A 22,102-nucleotide genomic window follows, 5' to 3' on the forward strand; every position below is an offset into this window, starting at 1 on the left:
AATGAAAGATTCGTTTTCCCTCGCCGCCGTACAATCCAATGACTCAGATATAGCAGTGTAGGTGGGTTAGAAATTTCACATAGAAAGGCAGGCTATCACGTCGCCACCCCCCCCCCCCCCCACCTCCCCCATGTAAACAGTCCCTATGTTCTGCTTTCTGATGAAATGTGCGTTGTTTCTAACTTCTGCTCACGTAATGCCTTTTGTAGGGTCAGTTAAAACGCCTGAGTTATCACTAAGTTATGCTCAGTGATGTTATTTCCCGTGGAATTCTAGGCTTTGAGTAAATATTGTTGAGCACTCGCTTGGCTAAAATGTAGAGGTACCAATTAAGACTGAAATTTTTCGTTAATTGAATTTACAAACTGCTGAGTTATCTTTTGTTGTCTCCTCAGCCAAGTTATGCTTACTGATTACGAAATTGAGCCATGACTAAGGCCATAAGTTTTCTTTTCTTGTAAACCAGTATATTGAAAATAATTTAGTATAACCTGGGGAATCATGCATATTTCTTTTTGGTGTTTTTATGGAACATCCTTGCAAGTTCTTTAGTCGACTTAGCAACGGCCCCTAATTAAAAATTGCCGTGATCTGACTGGATCGGTCAACATTGCTCATTCGACCCATTTTGATGTTAATAATGTTGCTAAAGATTTCTGTAGCTTGAGTTGATCGATCAACATTGCTTGTTCGTTTGCTTATACTCAAAAAGAGAGAGATTGATCCATTTTGATGTTAATAATGTTTTGACATATCTTTGTCTTGAAAATGTATAAAAGGCAACCTGCACTAATAGAGGTTTGTATCAGAGTAATACCTGAAAGAAGCTTGCATTGGGAGCCAGTAAATTGAGAGGTAAGCTAAAAAGTTTTTCAAGCCCATTGCAATAATTTTGTTAATTCACCCCTAAAAGTGTAACTATCTCAAACAGAGCAAATACTAAATTTTGAACAAAAAGAACGACTCTGCAAAACACCACTCCTTAATAAATTTCATCTGGATGTCATCAGTACTTTCAAAGTATTATTTACCTCCTCACAAGAACTAGAACTCAACGGCAAACATTTTGTCCATTTCCATTTTCTTTATTGCCTTCTTACTTTCAGCTAGTTTTGTATGTTTTCGTTATTCGCTTGTAGGAGTTTCACATGGTTACTTTTGTTTGTTTTTGGCTTAATATTAGAGTCACGGTCGAAGACAGTCTTAGGGAACGTTTTATTATTTTTTTCCCGAATGTCTTTCCGAACCTGACAGGTCGTCCTCCTGAGATAGAAGTTCATCAAAACAATTGAATCCTAATGTGTTAGCCGATCAAGGCTTTCCAAAAAGAAATTTCAAGCAAAAGAGCCTTTTTGTGCCTCTGGAATTAGAGGCGTGATAGGTTGCGTGTTTAAAGGGCTAATTTAAAGGGCACCTTATTTAAAGTCCAACCGGGTCAAAAAGTCATTCATGTTATTAAAGAAACAGAGTTGGAATTCCATTTGCTGTAATTGTTTTTTTTTTTTTTTTTTTTTTGTTGATGAACATTTCGATACAATGATCTTCGGTGATTTTCATCAGACATAATACAACGCAGGGATATTACAAAATAGATACAACATTGAAGGACCACTTTCGTCCAGTTTACGTTTGCCATGCTCAGAGGTCATAGAATTTGGTTAGTTCTTTGCCTAAGACGTGTAGTAACATTCCCGTCTTTAAGTTTGAAATTTGACTAAATGCAGGGGTAGGAAGGCCTTAACCGCCTTTCGAATTTCGAATATAATGGTTAGAAAATATCATGTTTTCTTCAGCAAAATGACAGCTCAAAATTTGAAAACTAATTCCTTTCGTTTTTGAAGGTACAAATATTGCGTGAAAAAAGCGATCAAAAGCCAGCTAGCATTTTCTAAGCCAACAACAGCTAGTTAAATGGGTTTTAGTTTTAAAGAAAACCTAAAGTTTTCGTAAGAAAAATGTTTACCCTCTCTGCCACCGCGACAACAGACGAGAGGGAAAATACGTGACTGTCAGTATCAAAATGCAAGAACATTAAAACAAAATGCTTACAAATGATGTCACCTGTGTTCCCAGATCGTTTTGGCCCATTTTAAAGACATGTTTGTGTAATCTTTAACAGTTTAATCTGTTCCGGTGCTTTAGCTAAAATTTTTAGTTACAGAAGGGTTTAGAGGACGGAATCAAATTCCCTGAATTTACTAGCTGTCGCTAGCTTTACGAAATTACCAGCTGATCTAATTTCGCATTTTTAACGACATATTTGCCCCTTCCGAAAATGAAGCATTTGTATTGAATGCATTTTGAAGGTGTCCTTTTCTTTCCTCATTCTTTCGATAGACACTCACTGAAACATCGAAGATGCTGCTTTTGGTTTTTCTCTTGTTTGTCGGATACTGTAAGTATGCGCTAGCTTATAAAATTACTGTTAAGTATTCTCGGGAAATAACTGCTGACGCGGAGAGGCATGTTGTTGTTTTAATTCAAAAAGAGAGCGTAGAGACAATTCTACTATTCCTAATATTGAGAGAAACTATACTGAGTACACTTATTAGAAGAAAGAAGATTGTTAATCTGTCTTTTAAAAAGCGAAGAAAGTGATTGCAGATGTGATATTTAATGGAATGGAATTCGACATATTTTTGTTCCCATTGACTACCACCTCCAGCAAGTTCAGTATTATATTTACGGTAAGCAACTGCTGCTCTTACGATTGTTCCATTGATTGATTGATTGATTGATTGATTGATTGATTGATTGATTGATTGATTGATTGAATAAATTAATGATTGAGAGAGAGGACGACTCCCTTAATTCACTTTCTTTGGAAAAAAAGAGGGAGAAAAAATATAGATCGAATATTCTTTTTTAGTAGTTTTTTATTCTTTAAGAATCAAACTTGCATATACTTAATTAGTTTTTCAGTTTTTTAATTAACTAAATGTCAACTAACAGCCATTGCAGATCAAAACAAATGCTCAGTGGACAATCCTTGCACCAACGGTGGAGCCTGCATCAAAAAAGATGGTTTCTACCAATGTGTTTGCCCTCCGGAATTTACAGGGGATCTTTGTAAAACAAAGAAAGGTGAAAACTCAATTCCTTTGTAATTTCTTAGAGAATTTTACAAGCAAGAAGTTTTCACAGCTAATTAAAAAAAAAAAAAAAGCTGTAGCTCGTCCCTGTTTTACTTCGAAGATAAGAATTTTTGCTTGGTTTAAAAAAGAGGGAATAAAATTATCTTGATTTAGCCGTAGTGCAGTGTGTTCCGTTTCACTTGACATAATTTCAATCAGAAGTCAGTAAAAGATAAGGTTTCTACTTTTTTGACGTTTCAAAGGGGAAAAGTTTTATGTGTGTCTATGAGTTTATGATTTATCAAAAAAAGTTACAGCAACCATTAGGTGAACTGGTTTTATAAATCACAATGTCAACTTCTATTTATAAATCACAAAAATACATATCTGAGATTTATAAATCGCAAAGGTCGTTGAATTACGATTTATAAATTAGAATGGTACTTTATTTGCGCTTTTGCTAAATAACACGAAATAATGCAAACTTATCGCTAAATAATATCTTTAAACGTGGCGCCCCATGGTTTTGAGGTTACAGTAAATAGAAACATACAGCGCCGATCATTCTCCACATACTTCACTCAAAAAATGTGAAACATTTTTAGCAAACAGTAAAATGGTTTGCATAACTAACAGACGCGGCCTAATAGCGAGTCCTTTCTTTTCTTTCCCTTGGTTTAGGAAAAAGTGACACTCCTGAGTTAAGGCGTTTGAGAGATGAATCTGCAGGTATTCCTATTAACAAAAGCATCCTATTATTTTATTTTATTATTTATTTATTTTTACTAAATTTTGTTATGAAATGGCCATGCTGCGTTCAATGGTGATTCAAGGGGAAAAGGAGTATTTCCTATTTGACTTTTTCTTTATTGTTTGCATTTTCATTCTGTTTGTCTGTTTGTTTTATTTTTCTTTCGCTTTCTTCCTTTTCTTCCTTCTTATCAATTGTTCACTCCTCTTTCTCCGGCTCTCACTCACTTTCAACGCTAGTGGGGGGGGGGGGGGGGGGGGACTAGCACAGAGAGCTTCTTCTTTTCCCTCTCAAGTAAGTATAAACAAATGATATCCTCTCTATAGGCCCATCACAGCCCGATATAGTAATTCAATTCACTAAAGGAGGTTTTTGAATAGGTTTGCGTTTGTGAGTATATCAAAGTGCGCCATTCAAGGTGGATTCGGTGCCATGAAAGCCATTTTATGGTCATGTCGTCTACCAGTAGTTACCAGGGGGGTACGTCTGAGATCAAGCTTGACAATAATTTGATTTCTGCTTCCGTGACCATGGGTTTTTCAAGAGAAGAGTATTCAAAAGCCATTTTCAAATGGCCTTGAACCTCATTGTAAAAACAAGGCTAAGTGCATTTAGTTTTTATAATGCCAATAATGGGTACAAGATTGGTCACGCGGATGAAAACAACGATAGAAGCACGCATTGCAACCTAGGTGGGTCAGCATCTTTAGCCAAGCCTCATCTTGGTATCTGTTGTATCGATTATAGGACCGCAACCGGCAAAATTTATGGGACCAGGATTGACTAAAGAAAAGAGACTGTGGCAAACAGGTAATTAGTGCATCTCCAAATTAATTTAACCAAAAGTAAAAGAAAACAACCAGACTAATTAACATAAATTAAAACAGTTTTGCCTTAATTTCATCCCTGTGAAGTATTTGTAAAAAGGTGCTCTAATATTTAAGTCAACGTTTGGTTATATCTTGTTACGAGTATTTGGCTACATAACAAAGCTGGAACGATGTATCAATTAAAGTAAAAAGCATGCATTTCAAACGTTTATGCCAAGCATAACCCCATATTTCACAGCACCAGTAACTAAATATATATTTTTTCTTTTGTTGCAAAGCTATATTATTAAAAATTTCTATCTTCGTCTGATCTGAGGCTTTGACGAAGGACTAACATTCGAATGGCCAAGACTGAACTGTCTTTACAGTTGCCAAATTACCGAGTTATGAACCCTTTTAATAAAACCACATATGGATGCCAGATATTAAAGCTGAATAACGGATATGCTACGTCAATTGCGTGCGGCCAGGAACTTGCGCCCAAGCGCACGGTGTTTAAGATGACTTTATTTCTTTTGGCTTTTTCAAAGGAAAAAAAAGATTTAGAGATCCTGGAGTGTAAAACGTTTTTGCAAGGTTGTGTTGAGGAAAATCGCCTTTGACTGTCTAAGGTTTAAATATCTGTTGGATGCGAGATAAGACAACAAAAATAGAGGTACATGTCAGCTCCAACAACGCGATACCTTAGGTGTTGAGGCCACAAAGCAAGGGAGCTGAAAACAACTGCAAGAAGCCATAACTCTTGAAACTGAGAGACAACAATAAACAACTTTGTAAAGACGTAGATCTATATTAGATTCTCATATCCGTGATAAGGCGCAAAAATTCTGCAATCTTACGGCAGATAGATAGCATAAACATGAAATCACGAGAAAAGAAATTTATAGGTCCTAAGTCTTTACAGAAAAAATATATTTAGTGTTTTCTGAGATCTTAGAGTTAACTTAAGCCAACATTTTGAACAATGGTCTTACCGGCGTGCTGACCTTGAAAAGTCTATTGACAGGATCAAATATGAACCGAATTCAATGCTAAACAACTGTTACACACGAGTAGAGTAGTCATGAGTGGAGAAAAACAGCAAACAGGATTTATCAATAGAAAATTGCTGTATTTTTTTTATTGTAGAACTTGTTTTTGTATTAAACGAGAAAAGAATGGTGGAGCCTGGAGCCCTTGATTAGATTCTTGGGAGCCTGGAGCCCTGTCATCCAACAAGAAATTTGAATTTCTTTTTTGTTATATCAGTTGTAGGTTCTTGTGGTGTGTTTACGACTGTATTGAAAAGAGTCATTAACGGCATCTCAACAACTAATCCCGCTTCTTGGGCCTGGCTTTTATCGATGAAAGCGAGGTTAGGTCCGAATCTACAGCATATATGTGGTGCGTCGCTTATTACTAATCACTGGGCGCTGACCGCTGCGCACTGTTTCTTTGATCGATTTGGAAGGAGGACCGTGTATGAACAAATGCTGGTCGTGGATGCCGGTAAGTAATGTAAAACCTTTTCAATTTGAATAAATTTTGCTTTTGGCCAGCCGTGTTCCTGTTACTTTCCTTAGTTTTACTGAGCAACAGAGCAAGGATGCCACGATTAATAAGACTCGAAAAAGACTCGTTTTTCACTCAGAGTAGGATGTCTTAGGAGCGGCAACAAAAATTGATATTGCTTTGCCAGTGTCGGACTAAGCTCTTCGGAAAGCCCACGATAAATAAAATATAGCTACGATTTAAAGACCATATTTATGGTTCAACGTTAGCTTACTACTACATACTATAACTTAGGTTAGTAGTATATACCAGGCCAGAGGTTTTATGCGCGCTCTGATTGACTACTCAAACTCTGGGTAATTCAATAATTATATTTGTTGTTCACTTCCCGTTTTCACTTGCATGTTTGCCAAAAGTAAAATACTGACTAGACATGGCTATCCTCTGGTTTGATATGTACCAGAAAATTTATTCACCTCACCGTTAAATGGTACAGTGAGCCTATTGCGAGGTAGAATTTTAATCACACCTGTGGGGTCATCACGTGGAAATTTCTTGGTTGGTTTGTGCATACACGTCCTTCTCGACAGCTGTTGACAGCTCCCTCATCATATTTGAACGTAGCTTAAATTTAAATGTTTTCCAGTTTTACGGAATGGTAAAAAGCTGTGCATACTCTTGTACTGTTCTTGAATTGCTTGTTAATTGAATATTTGTGTATGTCTTTCTAGGAGCTAAGTTAACAACTGGCCTCGGTGGAACGTCATACGGAGTTGCGAGTATTGTTATACACCCGATGTACGTCCCTTCTAGTCCAGACTTTTACCATGATATTGCCCTCATCAGACTCACCTCCGATGTGATAAACGCACCGCACGTCTGTTTGCCTGCTCCTGGAGCGCCAATCTTAAGTTCCCGTTGCATTGTGGCTGGTGAGTAAACAAAAAAACCGTAAGAAATAGCCGATGATATATTAAGTCGAGAATTACGTGGGTTTCTGTGGGTTGAGTTGGTTGTTGGTTCTCATTTCTGCTCCGAGAGTTTTTCTCCGGGTACTCCAGTTTTCCTACCTCCACAAAAACCAAGATTTCCAAATTTTAACTCGACCTGGAAACAGAGGAGAGAAGGGAACTCCTTGGAGTCCACTGAAATTCCCATTATTATTGATTTTTTTAATTGATTAAAAGATCTAGATTGCAGCAATTACTGCACTATCTTTCAATACAGAAATGCGTGAAGTTCGGTAGTCTGCTAAAAAATAAAACTGCACAAAACCTGGAATACAGATTAACCAAGACTAAGCATTTGACGTATTCCCACATCATTTGACTTTATCCGCCTCCCGTGGTGGATGTCATAGGAAGCACTTTTGGAAGTATGATAGTAGTCACGAAAAACAGTATAAACAGGACAAGGGGAACGTCTCGTTTTCTCATCCAACTTCGAAATGTTTGGAAACAGTCTCGTGTGTTTCATATAGCTTCTCGAACCGGTAATAATAAGTGCAGAAATTCAATGGAAACGTTCGCCCAATTTTATGATGGTTTCCTTTGCTTTCTCTGAGAGGTGGTGCTTCATTATTATAGCCGTGAATACTACAGATACGGTTGTAGATCAGTGCGTTTATTTACATTTATTTTCATACCTTTTTTAGGATGGGGATTGACGGCGACTTGGCCAGGTAGAATTGGTACTCTTATTTTGAAAGAAGCACCAATTCCCATTATCGAGCCTTTTCGCTGCAGCATTGATCCTCGCATTCAGATTTGTGCTGGAGGACAAGGAAGTAGTGCCTGTGTGGGTGACAGTGGTGGACCACTCTTCTGCGAGGACCATGGGAAATGGGTCCTTCAAGGAGTTGTTTCGAATGGAGATATGAGGTGCCCTCCGTTGATGCCCAGTGAGTTCACACGTGTTGGCAGTTACATGGATTGGATTGTTGGAATCGTGAACGGTAAGAAATGTTGTAAAAGCCAGTAAAAAGGGGGCTGGTATTATTCGGGGTATTTCAAGTGATTTTGTTGCTTAATTAATAAAGAACGTTTTTCTGTTGACCGGCAACCATATGAAGACGCCAGGTTCTGTGTTTTGTCACGTCGTGACGTACACTCTCTCTAGTCACGTTTTGAACTTGTTTCTAACAGATTTTCAAGATTATGTCACTGCCCATGCATTTTTAATGTGTAGCTCTAGGTAGTGCATGGAATGCAATTTCAAAGCAAAATATATCAATCTACTGTTCAACCGACTAACTAACCAAGACTTACTGACTGGCTGACTAACTCATTGATTGTTTGTCTGACTGGTGAACGATCGAATGAATGACTGAAAGTCTGATTGATTGATTGATTGATTGATTGATTGATTGGGTGCCAAACTGGATGGCTGACTGAGTGACTGGTTGGCTGACTGACTGACTGACTGACTGACTGGCAGACCGGTTGGCTGACTGGCTGACTGACTCTTTGTCTGACTGGCGAACGACCGAATGACTGACTGACTGACTGACTGATTTGTTGACATTTTATTTAGCCTCGGGATTCCAAACTAGTTGGTTGACTGACTGAATGATTGAATGACTGATTGGCTGACTGATTGATTGACTGACTGGTTGGCTGACTGGTTGGTTGACTGACTGGCTGGCTGTTAACTGATTGACGGACTGACTGGTGGGCTGTTTGTTTGGCTCATTAACTATTTGACTGGTTGTCTGGCTAACTGAATGACTGACTGACTGACTGACTGACTGACTGGCTGACTGACTGACTGACTGGTTGGCTGGCTGGATGCCCTCTCTCACGATTCCATCTCACATGTCGCCTGCTTTTAGGGATTCAATTTATCTTTAATTAAGCTCCTATTTCTTTTTACTAAACCCTGTTCTTGGAATACTATAAAGCCCAACAGAAAAAGACATCTATTTTTCATACCATTGAATTTCAAACTGAGAGTATGTGAGCTTTTTTTCGTAAGAATGAAAGCAACAGATGCACTTAAGAAAGTGGTAGTATAAACCGTTAGTTAACAAAAGTCCCCTTCATAAGAGCCAATTAAACTCCCACCAATACCACCATTTCTACTACTACTACTACTACTACTACTACTACTACTACTACTACTACTACTACTACTACTACTACTACTACTACTACTACTACTACTACTACTACTACTACTACTACTACTGCTGCTACTGCTGCTGCTGCTGCTGCTGCTGCTGCTACTTCAAATTTGACTGCGAGTTCGAGATTGAGTACGAGTACGACTTTCCAAATCTAGTAAGCTTGGATTAGATAACAGCTTATCACAGAATTCTCGTTTTTAGAATCGCTTTATGACGTTAACAACGGGAAGGATCAACAATTCTGGGGACGCGGCTGATTTGAAATTTGAAAGACATATTTGTTCTCAATTTCGCACTCGTTCTCTGATCTGAAAGTCGCTAATATGGGCCTTGCAAAAACACGACGGCGACGGCAACGACAGCGCCACAAAACAAAAGGGTTAATGAGAAAAAAACAATCCCTCTGTACGTGCGTTTTACGTTTTGGCACATTTCTCTCTCGTCGTTTGCAAAACAGCAACGTGAAATGACCAAATTCAAGGTTTTGTGGAGAACGTGAACACACGACGGTGAATTTTTTATTCTCTTTCTTATCTTGAACACCACTGCTACCAATTTGGTTCCTGGGTAGTTTGTCCTTTGTGAAGAGGGTGAACGAGTTAAAATAATCCCGAAGCAGCACAAATGAAATAAGTTATATTTTCAAGTGACGTTTTCGTTGGCGTTGCCGTCTTGCATTCGTAAGGACCCCATTATTACTATGACGACAACGACTACTTCCACTACTGTGCTGATGATCATGATATTAATCAGTCAGCCTTTGTTCTTATTCAAAACAGGCGTGGCAGGCTGATGTGTACGCAACATCCAGAGGCAGCCAGACTGTAGAAGACATTTATCAGTAAAGCATGCACGCGGTAGCAATTTTGTATTAAATAATCATAGAAAACGCATGATTAACTACAGAGAAAGATTCAGGTTTCACACGGGTCCCGTTTCAAATCTATCTGGCTCGTGCCGGTTTTATTTACGCTTTTATGAGCATCCCGGCGTACACATGGGGCCGATCGGGGCTGAATCAATGAGCTCAAGTCAGGCGTTTTTACAGGTCATCGGCTGAGAAAAGCACGATGATGTTTGATGTTTCGCCTTAGGCATTATGCTATGCAGAGTAGCAGTTATTCGTATTTTCGTGCTATTCATGAACCATATTCAGTGATTAAGGTCGCTCTTTTCTTTATTCTGACAAGTTAAGCTAAGCCAATCCTAGATCAACCTCGCGAAATATGGTGTCCGGACCTAAATTGTACCTCTCGGTACCAAAAACAATTTGTTCCATTTGGGACAAAAACTTTGACCTACTTTTTGCAGATCAACAAAAATGGGGCTTGAATGTGAACAGTTAGCGGGTACATACAATGGGTCCCGTACATAAGCAAAATGCCTATCGACTTCGATTTTTTGAACCAGTCCCGAGTGAATGTGGCCTTGTACAGTTGAGTGACTGTGTTCTGTGGAACTCACAAAGCCTCTTATTTGGCAAAAAAGAATTGGTTTTAAAGGGGCCATGTCACACATTTTCAGCGTCACTTTGATTAACCAAATTTGCCTCGACTGAACCGTTCAAATAATGCTTCAATTCTGTTAATATTAACCCACCTACTAGTAAACAGAAACTAGCACTAATTATCTTTGGCTGCGGATGGCTAGGATGGAAATGGATTGCAACTTAAAAAACTTTTGCAAATTTTTCAAGTTCTTCAAGTCTATGTTGGAGAAATCACTAAAAACTGATTTATTTTCCTCAAAGAAATCACTTAACTTTGTCAAGTATTTGCATTGTTGTGACCAAAATACAGCAAAATCTCCGTGACATTGCCCCTTAAAGGCTTCGCTTTCTTTTAGTTTTGTAAAGCTAGCTAGCAAGTTGTGTAAGATGACATTGTTCAATAGCGTTAGCCAAGATGTTTCTCTCAATTTCGTATTGTTTAGTTCAAAGAGCTTCTTTTAACCTAATATCGATGATTTGAGGTGCAAGTATTAAGAATACTGAGATTTGATCTTAGAATGCGCTACTTTTGTAAAACCATAATTTTAGAATAAAGAATGGCATGCCTCTCTATAATGTAGCACTGTTTCTTCTCTGAGTCCAATATTCTGAGTGCAATCCAGCCTCCTCTATTTCCAGCTAGGGTTCAAAATTCAAGGCAGCAATAAAATCCTATTAAGGGTTGAGGTTTGACGTTTCAAAAATTTTCCAAGAATTTTCAAAATGGTTGAGACATGCACTCTTAGTTAAAACATCATGTCTTCTGAAATGTATTCTGTTAAGCGCAAGGTAGAAGACACAAACCATCCCTGCTCTTCCTCCCAGCCCTTTTCAGTGTTGTCACGCGTTTGTTTGAAAGTCCATCGGAAATTTCCTCAACATTGTAAGAGGTGGGAAGGGGAAGGTGGGAGGGTTGAATTTTAACTGAAAACACGTTCGTTGCACAGAGTTTGTCAAGTCTTCTTGCAATTTCTTGTGTTCATTTCCTCAGTCAAAGGAGTCATCTACAATGCTACACCTCATTTGAACTGGGGAGAATTTACCGCAAACCAAAGTAGTCCAACTTAAGCCCCATTCACACCAACAAAACATGTTTAATTAAACCAGGTTTAAGGCCTCAATTGAACAGTTTTATATATTTTTAACCATGCTGCTGAAGGACAACATCAACAGATTATTGAAACTAGGCTTGGGCCGAGCCGAATTCGTCCTCGTGAAGAAAATATTCCGCAACAGCGAGTCCCTAGCCGCCAACAAACAACGACTCTCGTTTCTCCGCCAATGCTCCAAATTCAACGTCTTTCCAAAGATATCATCGCAAACCTCAAACTACCATATGACTACGGGATTACATCCATCACCGAAAAATCTAAACTTTGAACCAAACGCTTCGTCCTGAACGAAAACAAGAGAGCACTACGGAAAGTCATCGCCATTAAACAACACGAACAACAACAACTCAACGAAAAGATAACATCGCAGTTCTCACCCGAAGCAGCATCCCAGATCCGCTCCCAAAGATACCTGGCATACAACACCGCCAGCAACCTACACAGCATAAAATTCCTTGAACTACTGGACAACCTCAGAAAAGATACTATCAGTAACTACACCTCAGATAATAACTCACCTAACCAAATAAACACAGTTTCCAACCGTAACAATAACATTGACATAAAGAAACACATCAAACGAAACGAAGCTAGTCACCGACCTCACACATAACCTCAACGCTCAAGAAATGAACCCCCTTATCCAAAGGCCCCAGCTTCAGCCTCTCTTCTGGAGTCAATGAACACACAATCACGAGCATCAATATCGCATTCTACAGACTAGCAAACCAAATAAGATGGAAACGCTATCGCGAGTCAAACCCTCAAAGGTCAGATTTTCTCACCTATCCACAAACCCGACATATCTACAGACCCCAGTCTGAAGACGAACTTGAGAACAAGTTGCAGAGGATTCATCATAAACTCCAAGTCACTCTCGAAGCACTACAGCCCCAACGGAAATGGTCAAATATTGACAAAACAGACAAGAAAACCATAAAAGAACTTAAAGAGAAGAACTACGTATGCCTTCCCAGCGATAAAGGTACTGAATTCTGCGTCATACAACAGGACACATACACACGGGTCGCCCTTGACCATCTTAATGACGCCAACACCTACCAAAAAGTGTCCTGCATGTCAGCCAAGACAGTCGAAAATAAAGTAAACAGAGCCTAGAAGAAGATCTGCCGACAAAATGAATTCCCTCCCTGTGTCCAAAAGAGCTTCCTTGCGTCAAACACAGACCTGCCCAAATTCTACCATCTCATCAAGACCCACAAAGCAGGTCCCGATATCAAAATACGACCTATCGTATCCAATGTCAACGGACCTACCCAACGGATATCATGGCTTCTCGCCAACGCCCTCAAACCTATGCTAAAACATGTCCCAGCCCATTTAGAAAACAGTCTCGAACTTATTAGATGCATCCAAGCTGGCGATCTCACCACAAACAAAGCGCTACCTGATCCATGTAGCCTCGATGTGGTGTCCTTATACACCACAATACCTATACAAGAAGCCATCACCAACGCTACAGACAGAATCCAAAACTCAGTACTCCACCTCTCCAAACAAGACGTCACAGACCTCCTCCAAGTCACGCTACACAACATGTACTTCTCCTTCAGAGATCAAGTTTTTCGCCAAAAAGAAGGCCTACCTATGGTATCTAGCATTTCAAGCATATTGGCCATCCTATTTATGGATAAATTGAATCCATCGCCCTCTCCTCGCACCTAATGATAAACCCTTACAAGAGATATGTAGACGACATCTATCTCCAAACGACTAATGAAGAAACAGTTGACCACTTCCACAAGATAATAAACAATGTGCACCCTAACTTGAAATTTGAAATCGAAAAACCACAAACAACACCGAATGGCCAGTCGCTGTCGTTGCTGGACTTCAAAGTCACCATATCACAGGATGGCAACTGCTCTTTTGAATTCTACAAAAAGCCAGCCAAGAAACCACTATTTGTCCACTATCAGTCAGCCATGCCAACCAAATCCAAACTCAACTTCATTCGCAACGAGAGAAAACGCATTGAAGACAGATGCTCCTCAAATACATCTACAAAACAACACCTGAGCGCATTCGATGACATCCTTCGCCTTAACGGTTACCCAGAGAACAGTATAGAGCAGGCAAAATGCCCACAAAATCTTCAACGAAACTCTCAGCCTACCGGCATGGAGTGGTCGTACCTTAAGATCCCTTACATTTCTGAACGACTCAATCACAAGATCACTAACATTTTTAGAAAGGAAAACATCCCAGTGCGCGTTGCCCACAAGTCCTACACGCTCAGACAAGCCCTATCCCACACCTCCACGGAGCGCAAATGCACCAGAGACAAATGCCCCATCGCTAACACCGGATTGTGTTTACGAAGAAATGCAGTGTACCAGCTCACGTGCAACAGCTGCGATCAACAATACATTGGTAGCAAAACACGCTTCATCCATGACCGCGTAAGAGAACATCTCAATAACGATAACTCCTCTGTTAAAAAACACATCTCTTCCTGCCAGAACAACGACCATAAAGGCATTAACATCAAAATTATTATGAGCGAAAACGATCCCGCTAATCTACGCCTCTACGAAGCATTTTATATCAGAAAATACAAGCCCACACTCAATTCCCGAGAGGAATGTACTGAATTCGCGGAACTGCTATTTTAATATTTCATTTAAGAGACTACAATCCATCATTAGAACCTTGTATAACGCTCACAGTTTATTTCTATAGCTTTCACACATACGCCACATTTTTGACACATTTCACCCTTCACCCTACACTCTCTTTGCATATATATACAGCGCGCGCGGAATATTTTCTCATCCCTGATGATGCCGTTGATCGGCGAAAGCTTGGATTGTGGTTTTTAGTTTTTACTTTTAAACAGCAGTTTAAGGCCTCAATTGAACAGTTTTATATAAAATGAAAATTGATAACAGAAAGCTGAACTATTGGCTTTGACATATATACTCTCACTCGCCGCCCCGCGGCCCCCATGACAAGGAAAAAAATCTCCACGGGAGCCGTAAAATGATTCCAGGGTGTGTCAAATATAGCTGAGAGACATCAATCAGGAAGGTGTTTGGATGTCACTGTTAAAGTAATTATCTCATTAACCCTGACAGGAAATAAAATGAACAGCGCCCCCGGGTTACACACGCGACACGCATTTGAACGCGAGAAAAAATATACCACAACGAAATATATAGAGATCGTGTATTTGTACAGGCCGCCTAAAAGAGACGACACGATCGATCACGCGTGGCCAGTATTTCCGAGAATGTAATGAACATCTGAAATCCTCTTTGTAATGACCCGCATTTGTATGGAATGTTGAACATTCCTCTGGAAATCTTTCCGAAAAAAGACGTATTAACGGGAAAGAAGATTCAAAATACTCAAGAAAAACAACTTTTATTCTTGAAATACTTAATGCTGTAATGTAAAGAAAAAGTCATAGCTTTTATACCGTCAACTCTGAAGTTCGAAACTGACTTCAAAATTTAAAAAAATACGGTCACGCGTGACGAGGATTGACTGTAAAAGTTGGATTTTCTAGTGATTTAAAAATAACGTTTCTACATCATTAACGATGGCAATTTGAATCCCCGTGCCAACCTGTCTAGCCTTGTTTAAGGGAAAAAACATTGAACTAACCTGACCACGTGACTCCACATGCATTGCGTAATGAGTGTGATTGTTTACGTCGCCATATTGGCAACTGTACGCATTTTGTTATTTCGTAGACGGCGCGATCGCGGGAGCTGGATTACGTATAAAAGTTAAATTATCACCAAGCCAGGTTATTATTCTACTTTATTAATAGCATCATGCATTTGATTTCTAATCCATTCGATGCACCGCTTTTATGGAGACGATGGCAAGCGAGTCTTCGTTCCCATCCAATCTTTGAAGGGTCAAAAGTTCATCGCTTGATCCTTAAAAGCACTGGTACATACTCACTAAGGCCATTCGTGGAATTCGACCGAATGACTTCGCAAAAAGCAAGATATTTCGAAGGTTTCCTGACGAGATCCAAAGAAGATCGGCGAGGGAATTTCTTCCCGCGAAATCTGCGTCCCCTCCGAATTTCAACAGAATGCCGAGTATCCTTTACGTGGTTTTAACGTTTGGTTTATTTGCTGGTCTTGTGCGCCAAAAGGATATCCCAGCTGATTCCTTGATATCTTCCCAAGCATTTAAGTACGTCTGTGTTTAAAAACATTTTAAGCTCCATGCCATTAGACCTTGAACCTGATCATGACGACATGTTTTGGTTTTGGCGGGAAATTTACACGCGCGTGCGTTTCATATTATGAGAGTTCTTGACTGGGTATTCTCTTGTACTTCAAACTCGAAGCAAAGGTACCAGACCGGGCTTGGAAAACTCTGCTGAGTTTGTCACAACTTGGAAAAAGTGGGGTAAGTGATTGTTGAAAACGTCTTAAATTGATTAATATTATTTATTAAAATTTATTAATCAGAAACACTTATTAATTTAAAGAGGGACTTCTAATTGGAGGTCATTCAATTAAGCCAGTCCCAAATGATTTCTTACACTAAGCCAAACAGGGATTGCTTTTACTGCACCTTTCAATAAGGTGTTCTGAACTTTAAACTCCAAACAATGATTTGCCTTTTTCACTGCATGCCGTCAACCACAATTTAAATATTTGTAAGTGGGGAATCAATTTACTGTGAAAAAACAAGAAACTCTGAGAAATTTATAGACAGCCAAAGGTGACTCAACCCTCCCCCCACCCAACTTCCCTTCCCCCAATGGATTATTTTGTACAAGTCTCACAAAATACAAGGAGAACCACTGCGAACCTGCCTGAACAAAGCTGTGACTGAGTGCTGTCAGTAAAGGTCATGCCCATAGTTTATTCGACAACATTTCTTGGAACCTGAAGTGTTTACATCATTTGTTATAACGGGAAGGTCACTTAATTACTGTATGTTTTTCTCAGGCCCGAATGCTGCTTTGGCTGAATGTCAAGCAAAAGAGAGAAAAATAACTTCCATTGTTTGAGTCATTTGATGTTTGTTACATTTTCAGGAAAAAAAAACAGACTTTCATGTTAGTCAGTCAACAGCCATAGCCTCCAACTTGTTAATCCTGTAGTTGGCTATTCAAAAACTTAACAAGAACGCTGGCCATAGCAAAAGTTTAAAATCTAAATAAATTGGCTCCAGTGAAATTAAAGCATTAATTTATTAGGCAGTTTACCATCGCATCCTATAGCTTTAGAACTACCAGTAATTTGGACAGTATGGGCCAGAATACAGGCTGTAAAGTATATAATTATTTTGTTTTCTTTATCTTGAGAGGTCTGTACTTACACATCCTTAACCGTACTAAGACATATTAACTGTAGTAAGACATCCTTAGCCGTACTTAGACATCCTTAACTGTACTAAGATATAGCCGTACTTATAAGACATCCTTAGCTTGGGTAGTCAGTTCAGTTTAGACTGTTGTTATCTGAAGATAGAAATTTAACATTATTAATTCATTTTCTGTTCTGTCTCACTTGGGTAGTCAGTTCAGTTTAGACTGTTGTTATCTGAAGGCAGAAATTTAACATTATTAATTTATTTTCTGTTCTGTCTCACTTGGGTAGTCAGTTCAGCATGGGCTGTTGTTATCTGAAGGCAGAACTTTAACATTAATTGATCTTCTGTTCTGTCTCACTTGGGTAGTCAGTTCAGTTTAGACTGTTGTTATCTGAAGATAGAAATTTAACATTATTAATTTATATTTTCTGTTCTGTCTCACTTCGGTAGTCAGTTCAGTTTAGACTGTTGTTATCTGAAGATAGAAATTTAACATTATTAATTTATTTTCTGTTCTGTCTCACTTGGGTAGTCAGTTCAACTTGGACTGTTGTTATCTAAAGGCAGAACTTTAACATATTAATTCATTTTCTGTTCTGTCTCACTTGGGTAGTAAGTTCAGTTTAGACTGTTGTTATCTGAAGGCAGAAATTTAACGTAAATTATTAATTTATTTTCTGTTCTGTCTCACTTGGGTAGTCAGTTCAGTTTAGACTGTTGTTATCTGAAGATAGAAATTTAACATTATTAATTCATTTTCTGTTCTGTCTCACTTGGGTAGTCAGTTCAGTTTAGACTGTTGTTATCTGAAGGCAGAAATTTAACATTATTAATTTATTTTCTGTTCTGTCTCACTTGGGTAGTCAGTTCAGCATGGGCTGTTGTTATCTGAAGGCAGAACTTTAACATTAATTGATCTTCTGTTCTGTCTCACTTGGGTAGTCAGTTCAGTTTAGACTGTTGTTATCTGAAGATAGAAATTTAACATTATTAATTTATATTTTCTGTTCTGTCTCACTTCGGTAGTCAGTTCAGTTTAGACTGTTGTTATCTGAAGATAGAAATTTAACATTATTAATTTATTTTCTGTTCTGTCTCACTTGGGTAGTCAGTTCAACTTGGACTGTTGTTATCTAAAGGCAGAACTTTAACATATTAATTCATTTTCTGTTCTGTCTCACTTGGGTAGTAAGTTCAGTTTAGACTGTTGTTATCTGAAGGCAGAAATTTAACGTAAATTATTAATTTATTTTCTGTTCTGTCTCACTTGGGCACTCATGTCCAATATACACAAACGGATACGAATCGTCAAAACACCCTCACCAATCGTACCATTGGTAAAAGATTACGATTTGTCAAAGACGCCTTACGATTCGTACCATTGGAACGAATGGTAAGCTCCTCATTCGATCGGAATTCCATTGGTGAAATGCATCTCATTAACACTTGTAAGCCGTGCAAAAACGAATGGTCGATTGGTACCATTGGTACCATTGGTACAAATGGAAAAGTAGTCAGTCGATTGGTTACGATTTGTACCATTGGAACGAACGGTAAGCTTCTCAGTCGATCGGTATACCATTTGTAAACTGCATCTCATTAACTGGCTTGTGAGCCATGCGAAAACGAATGGTCGATTGGTACCATTGGAACAAACGGAAAAGTAGTCAGTCGATTGGTTACGATTCGTACCATTGGAACGAATGGTAAGCTCCTCAGTCGATCGGTATACCATTTGTAAACTGCATCTCATTAACTGGCTTGTGAGCCATGCGAAAACGAATGGTCGATTGGTACCATTGGTACCATTGGTACAAACGGAAAAGTAGTCAGTCGATTGGTTCACCATTGGAATCTGGATCTCAAGACAAACGCCATGACTTGAATCTTCCTTGATATATGAGCGAAATACCTCGTTCTTTAATGCATGAACCAAACAACATGAAACAATCGCACTACACATGAATCTATCTCGTTCCTAAATCCATGAGCCGAAACAACCATGCTACACATCAATATATCTCGTTCTTTAATGCACGATGGGCCAAAACAAGCGCGCTACACAAGAAGATTCCTCGTTCTTTAATCGATGAGCCAAAACAAGTGCACATGAATATACCTCGTTCTTTAATCCATAAGCCAAAACAAGCGCGCTACACATGAATATACCTCGTTCTTAAACCAATTAACCGAAACAAGCGCGCTACGAATGAATATAACTCGTTCTTTAATCCATGAATTGAAACAAGCGCTCTACACAGAATATAACTCGTTCCTTAATCCATTAACGAAAAACCGAGCGCGCTACGCATGAATATAACTCGTTCTTTAATCCATGAACCGAAACAAGCGCGATACGCATGAATACAACTTGTTCTTTAATCAATGAACCGAAACAAGCGTGCTACGCATGAATATTACCGGTACTCGTTCATTAATCTATAAACCGAAAAAAGCGCACTACACATGAATATACCTCGTTCTTTAATCCATGAACCGAAACTAGCGCGCTACACATGAATATAACTTGTTATTTAATCCATGACCCCAAAAAAAGCGCGCTATGCATGAATATAACTCGTTCTTTAATCCATGAACCAAAACATTAACGCGCTACATACAGAATATAACTCCTTCCTTAATCCATGTACCAAAACCGAGCGTGCTACGCATGAATATAACTCATTCTTTAATCCAGGAACCGAAAGAAGCGCGCTACGCATGAATATAACTCGTTTTTAATCCATAAACCGAAACAAGCGCGATACGCATGAATACAACTCGTTCTTTAATCAATGAACCGAAACGAGCGTGCTACGCATGAATATTACTGGTACTCGTTCTTTAATCCATAAACCAAAACAAGCGCGCTATATGTGAATATACCTCGATCGTTCTTTATCCATGAATCGAAACAAGAACGCTACACATGAATATACGAGTCATATTCATGTGTAGCGCGCTTGTTTCGGTTCATAGATTAAAGAACGAGTTAAATTCATACGTAGCGCGCTTGCTCACACGTCTGCCTCGCATGCCTTGCATGCCTCGCTGGCTCGCAGATTGTGCATCCCCGTTTGGGTTCATGGATTAAAGGGTGAATTATATTCATGTGTTCCTCGTTTGTTTCGGCTCTGCGATTAAAGAACAAGGTATATTGATGTCTAGCGCGCTTGTTTCGGTTCATGGATTAAAGAACGATTTTGATTTATGTGTAACGTGCTTGTTTCGGATCATGGATTAAAGAACGAGTTATATTTATGTGTAACGCACTTGTTTTGGTTCATGGACTAAAGAACAAGTTATATTCACGTGTAGCGCGCTTGTTTCGGTTCATTGATTAAACAACGATTTTGATTTCTGTGTAGCGCGCTTTTTTCGATTCATGGATTAAAGAACGAGTTATATTTATGGGTAACGCACTTGTTTCGGTTCATGGACTAAAGAACGAGGTATATTCACGTGTAGCGCGCTTGTTTCGATTCATGGATTAAAGAACGACTACCGGTAATATTAATGCGTAGCACGCTTGTTTCGTAATAAATAACGAGTTGTATTCATGCGTATCGCGCTTGGTTCGGTTTATGGATTAAAAAACGAGTTATATTCATGCGTAGCACGCTTGTTTCGGTTCATGGATTAAAGAACGAGTTTTATGCATGCGCAACGCGCTTGTTTCGGTTCATGGATTAAAGAACGAGTTATATTCATGCGTACGCGCTTGGTTCGGCTCATGGCATTAAAGAATCAGGGTATTTTGTTTAAAGATCGACCTTTATTCAAGTCATGAAGCTCGTTTTGAGATGCAAATTCCAATGGTTAACCAATCGACTGACTACTTTTCCATTTGTACCATTGGTACCAATGGTACCAATCGACCATTCGTTCAAGTTTCAAACGGCTTACATGTGTTAATGATATGCATTTCACCAATGGTGTACAAATGGAATGCCAAGTCACTCTATTGGTACCAATGGGCGAATGGAATCCAGCTGTACTCAAACCGAACCGTAGCGAAAACAGTCCAAGTACCCTTAATGAGATGCAATTCACCAATGGTGTACCAATGGAATGCCAAGTCACTCTACTGGTACCAATCGTACCATTGGTACCAATGGACGAACGGAATCCAGCTGTACTCAAACCGAACCGTAGCGAAAATAGTCTAAGTCCCCTTAATGAGATGCAATTCACCAATGGTGGTCCAATGGAATGCCAAGTCATTCTATTGGTACCAATGGTACCATTGATACCAATGGACGAACGGAATCCCACTGTACTCAAACCGAACCGTAGTGAAAATAGTCTAAGTCCCCTTAATGAGATGCAATTCACCAATGGTGTACCAACGGAATGCCAAGTCACTCTATTTGTACCAATCTTACCATTGGTACCAAAGGACAAACGGAATCCAGATGTACTCAAACCGAACTGTAGCGCAAATAGTCTAAGTCCACTTAATGAGATGCAATTCACCAATGGTGTTCCAATGGAATGCCAAGTCATTCTATTGGTACCAATCGTACCATTGGTACTAATGGACGAACGGAATCCTGCTGTACTCAAACCAAACCGTAGCGAAAATAGTCTAAGTCCCCTTAATGAGATGCAATTCACCAATGGTGTACCAATGGAATGCCAAGTCATTTTATTTGTACCAATCGTACCATTGGTACCAATGGACGAACGGAATCCTGCTGTACTCAAACCGAACTGTAGCGCAAATAGTCTAAGTCTCCTTAATGAGTTGGAATTCACCAATGGTGTTCCAATGGAATGCCAAGTCATTCTATTGGTACCAATCGTACCATTGGTACCAATGGACGAACGGAATCCCACTGTACTCAAAGCGAACCGTAGCGAAAATAGTCTAAGTCTCCTTAATGAGATGCAATTCACTAATGGTGTACCAATGGAATGC

General features: G+C 39.2%; 2 protein-coding genes across 2 annotated transcripts; both read left to right on the plus strand.

Annotated features, from left to right (window-relative positions):
- Positions 1–330: 330 nt before the first annotated feature.
- On the plus strand, positions 331–11,335 carry LOC146471255 (chymotrypsin B-like). The gene is made up of 9 exons (XM_085121075.1): positions 331–855; positions 2,338–2,395; positions 2,953–3,084; positions 3,756–3,803; positions 4,573–4,635; positions 5,904–6,143; positions 6,878–7,078; positions 7,801–8,100; positions 10,050–11,335. Exons 2-9 carry the CDS (start codon positions 2,359–2,361, stop codon positions 10,061–10,063), a joined length of 1,035 nt encoding a protein of 344 aa, XP_084977201.1. The 5' UTR covers positions 331–855; positions 2,338–2,358; the 3' UTR covers positions 10,064–11,335.
- Positions 11,336–12,882: 1,547 nt separating this feature from the next.
- Positions 12,883–14,688, plus strand: LOC146471256 (uncharacterized). The gene has a single exon (XM_085121076.1). The coding sequence runs from the start codon at positions 13,557–13,559 to the stop codon at positions 14,505–14,507; it is 951 nt and encodes a 316-aa protein (XP_084977202.1). The 5' UTR covers positions 12,883–13,556; the 3' UTR covers positions 14,508–14,688.
- The last annotated feature ends 7,414 nt before the right edge of the window (positions 14,689–22,102 follow it).

This window comes from Pavona decussata, unplaced genomic scaffold (genome assembly GCF_977016875.1).
Source record: "Pavona decussata unplaced genomic scaffold, jaPavDecu1.1 SCAFFOLD_105, whole genome shotgun sequence".
NCBI lineage: Eukaryota > Metazoa > Cnidaria > Anthozoa > Scleractinia > Agariciidae > Pavona > Pavona decussata.

Coding starts and splice junctions, on each gene's coding strand:
- LOC146471255 (XM_085121075.1), top strand. CDS start 2,359: ATGCTGCTTTTGGTTTTTCTCTTGTTTGTCGGATACT. Junction 2,396..2,952: donor TCTCTTGTTTGTCGGATACT/GTAAGTATGCGC, acceptor GTCAACTAACAG/CCATTGCAGATCAAAACAAA. Junction 6,144..6,877: donor AATGCTGGTCGTGGATGCCG/GTAAGTAATGTA, acceptor ATGTCTTTCTAG/GAGCTAAGTTAACAACTGGC.
- LOC146471256 (XM_085121076.1), top strand. CDS start 13,557: ATGATAAACCCTTACAAGAGATATGTAGACGACATCTATCTCCAAACG.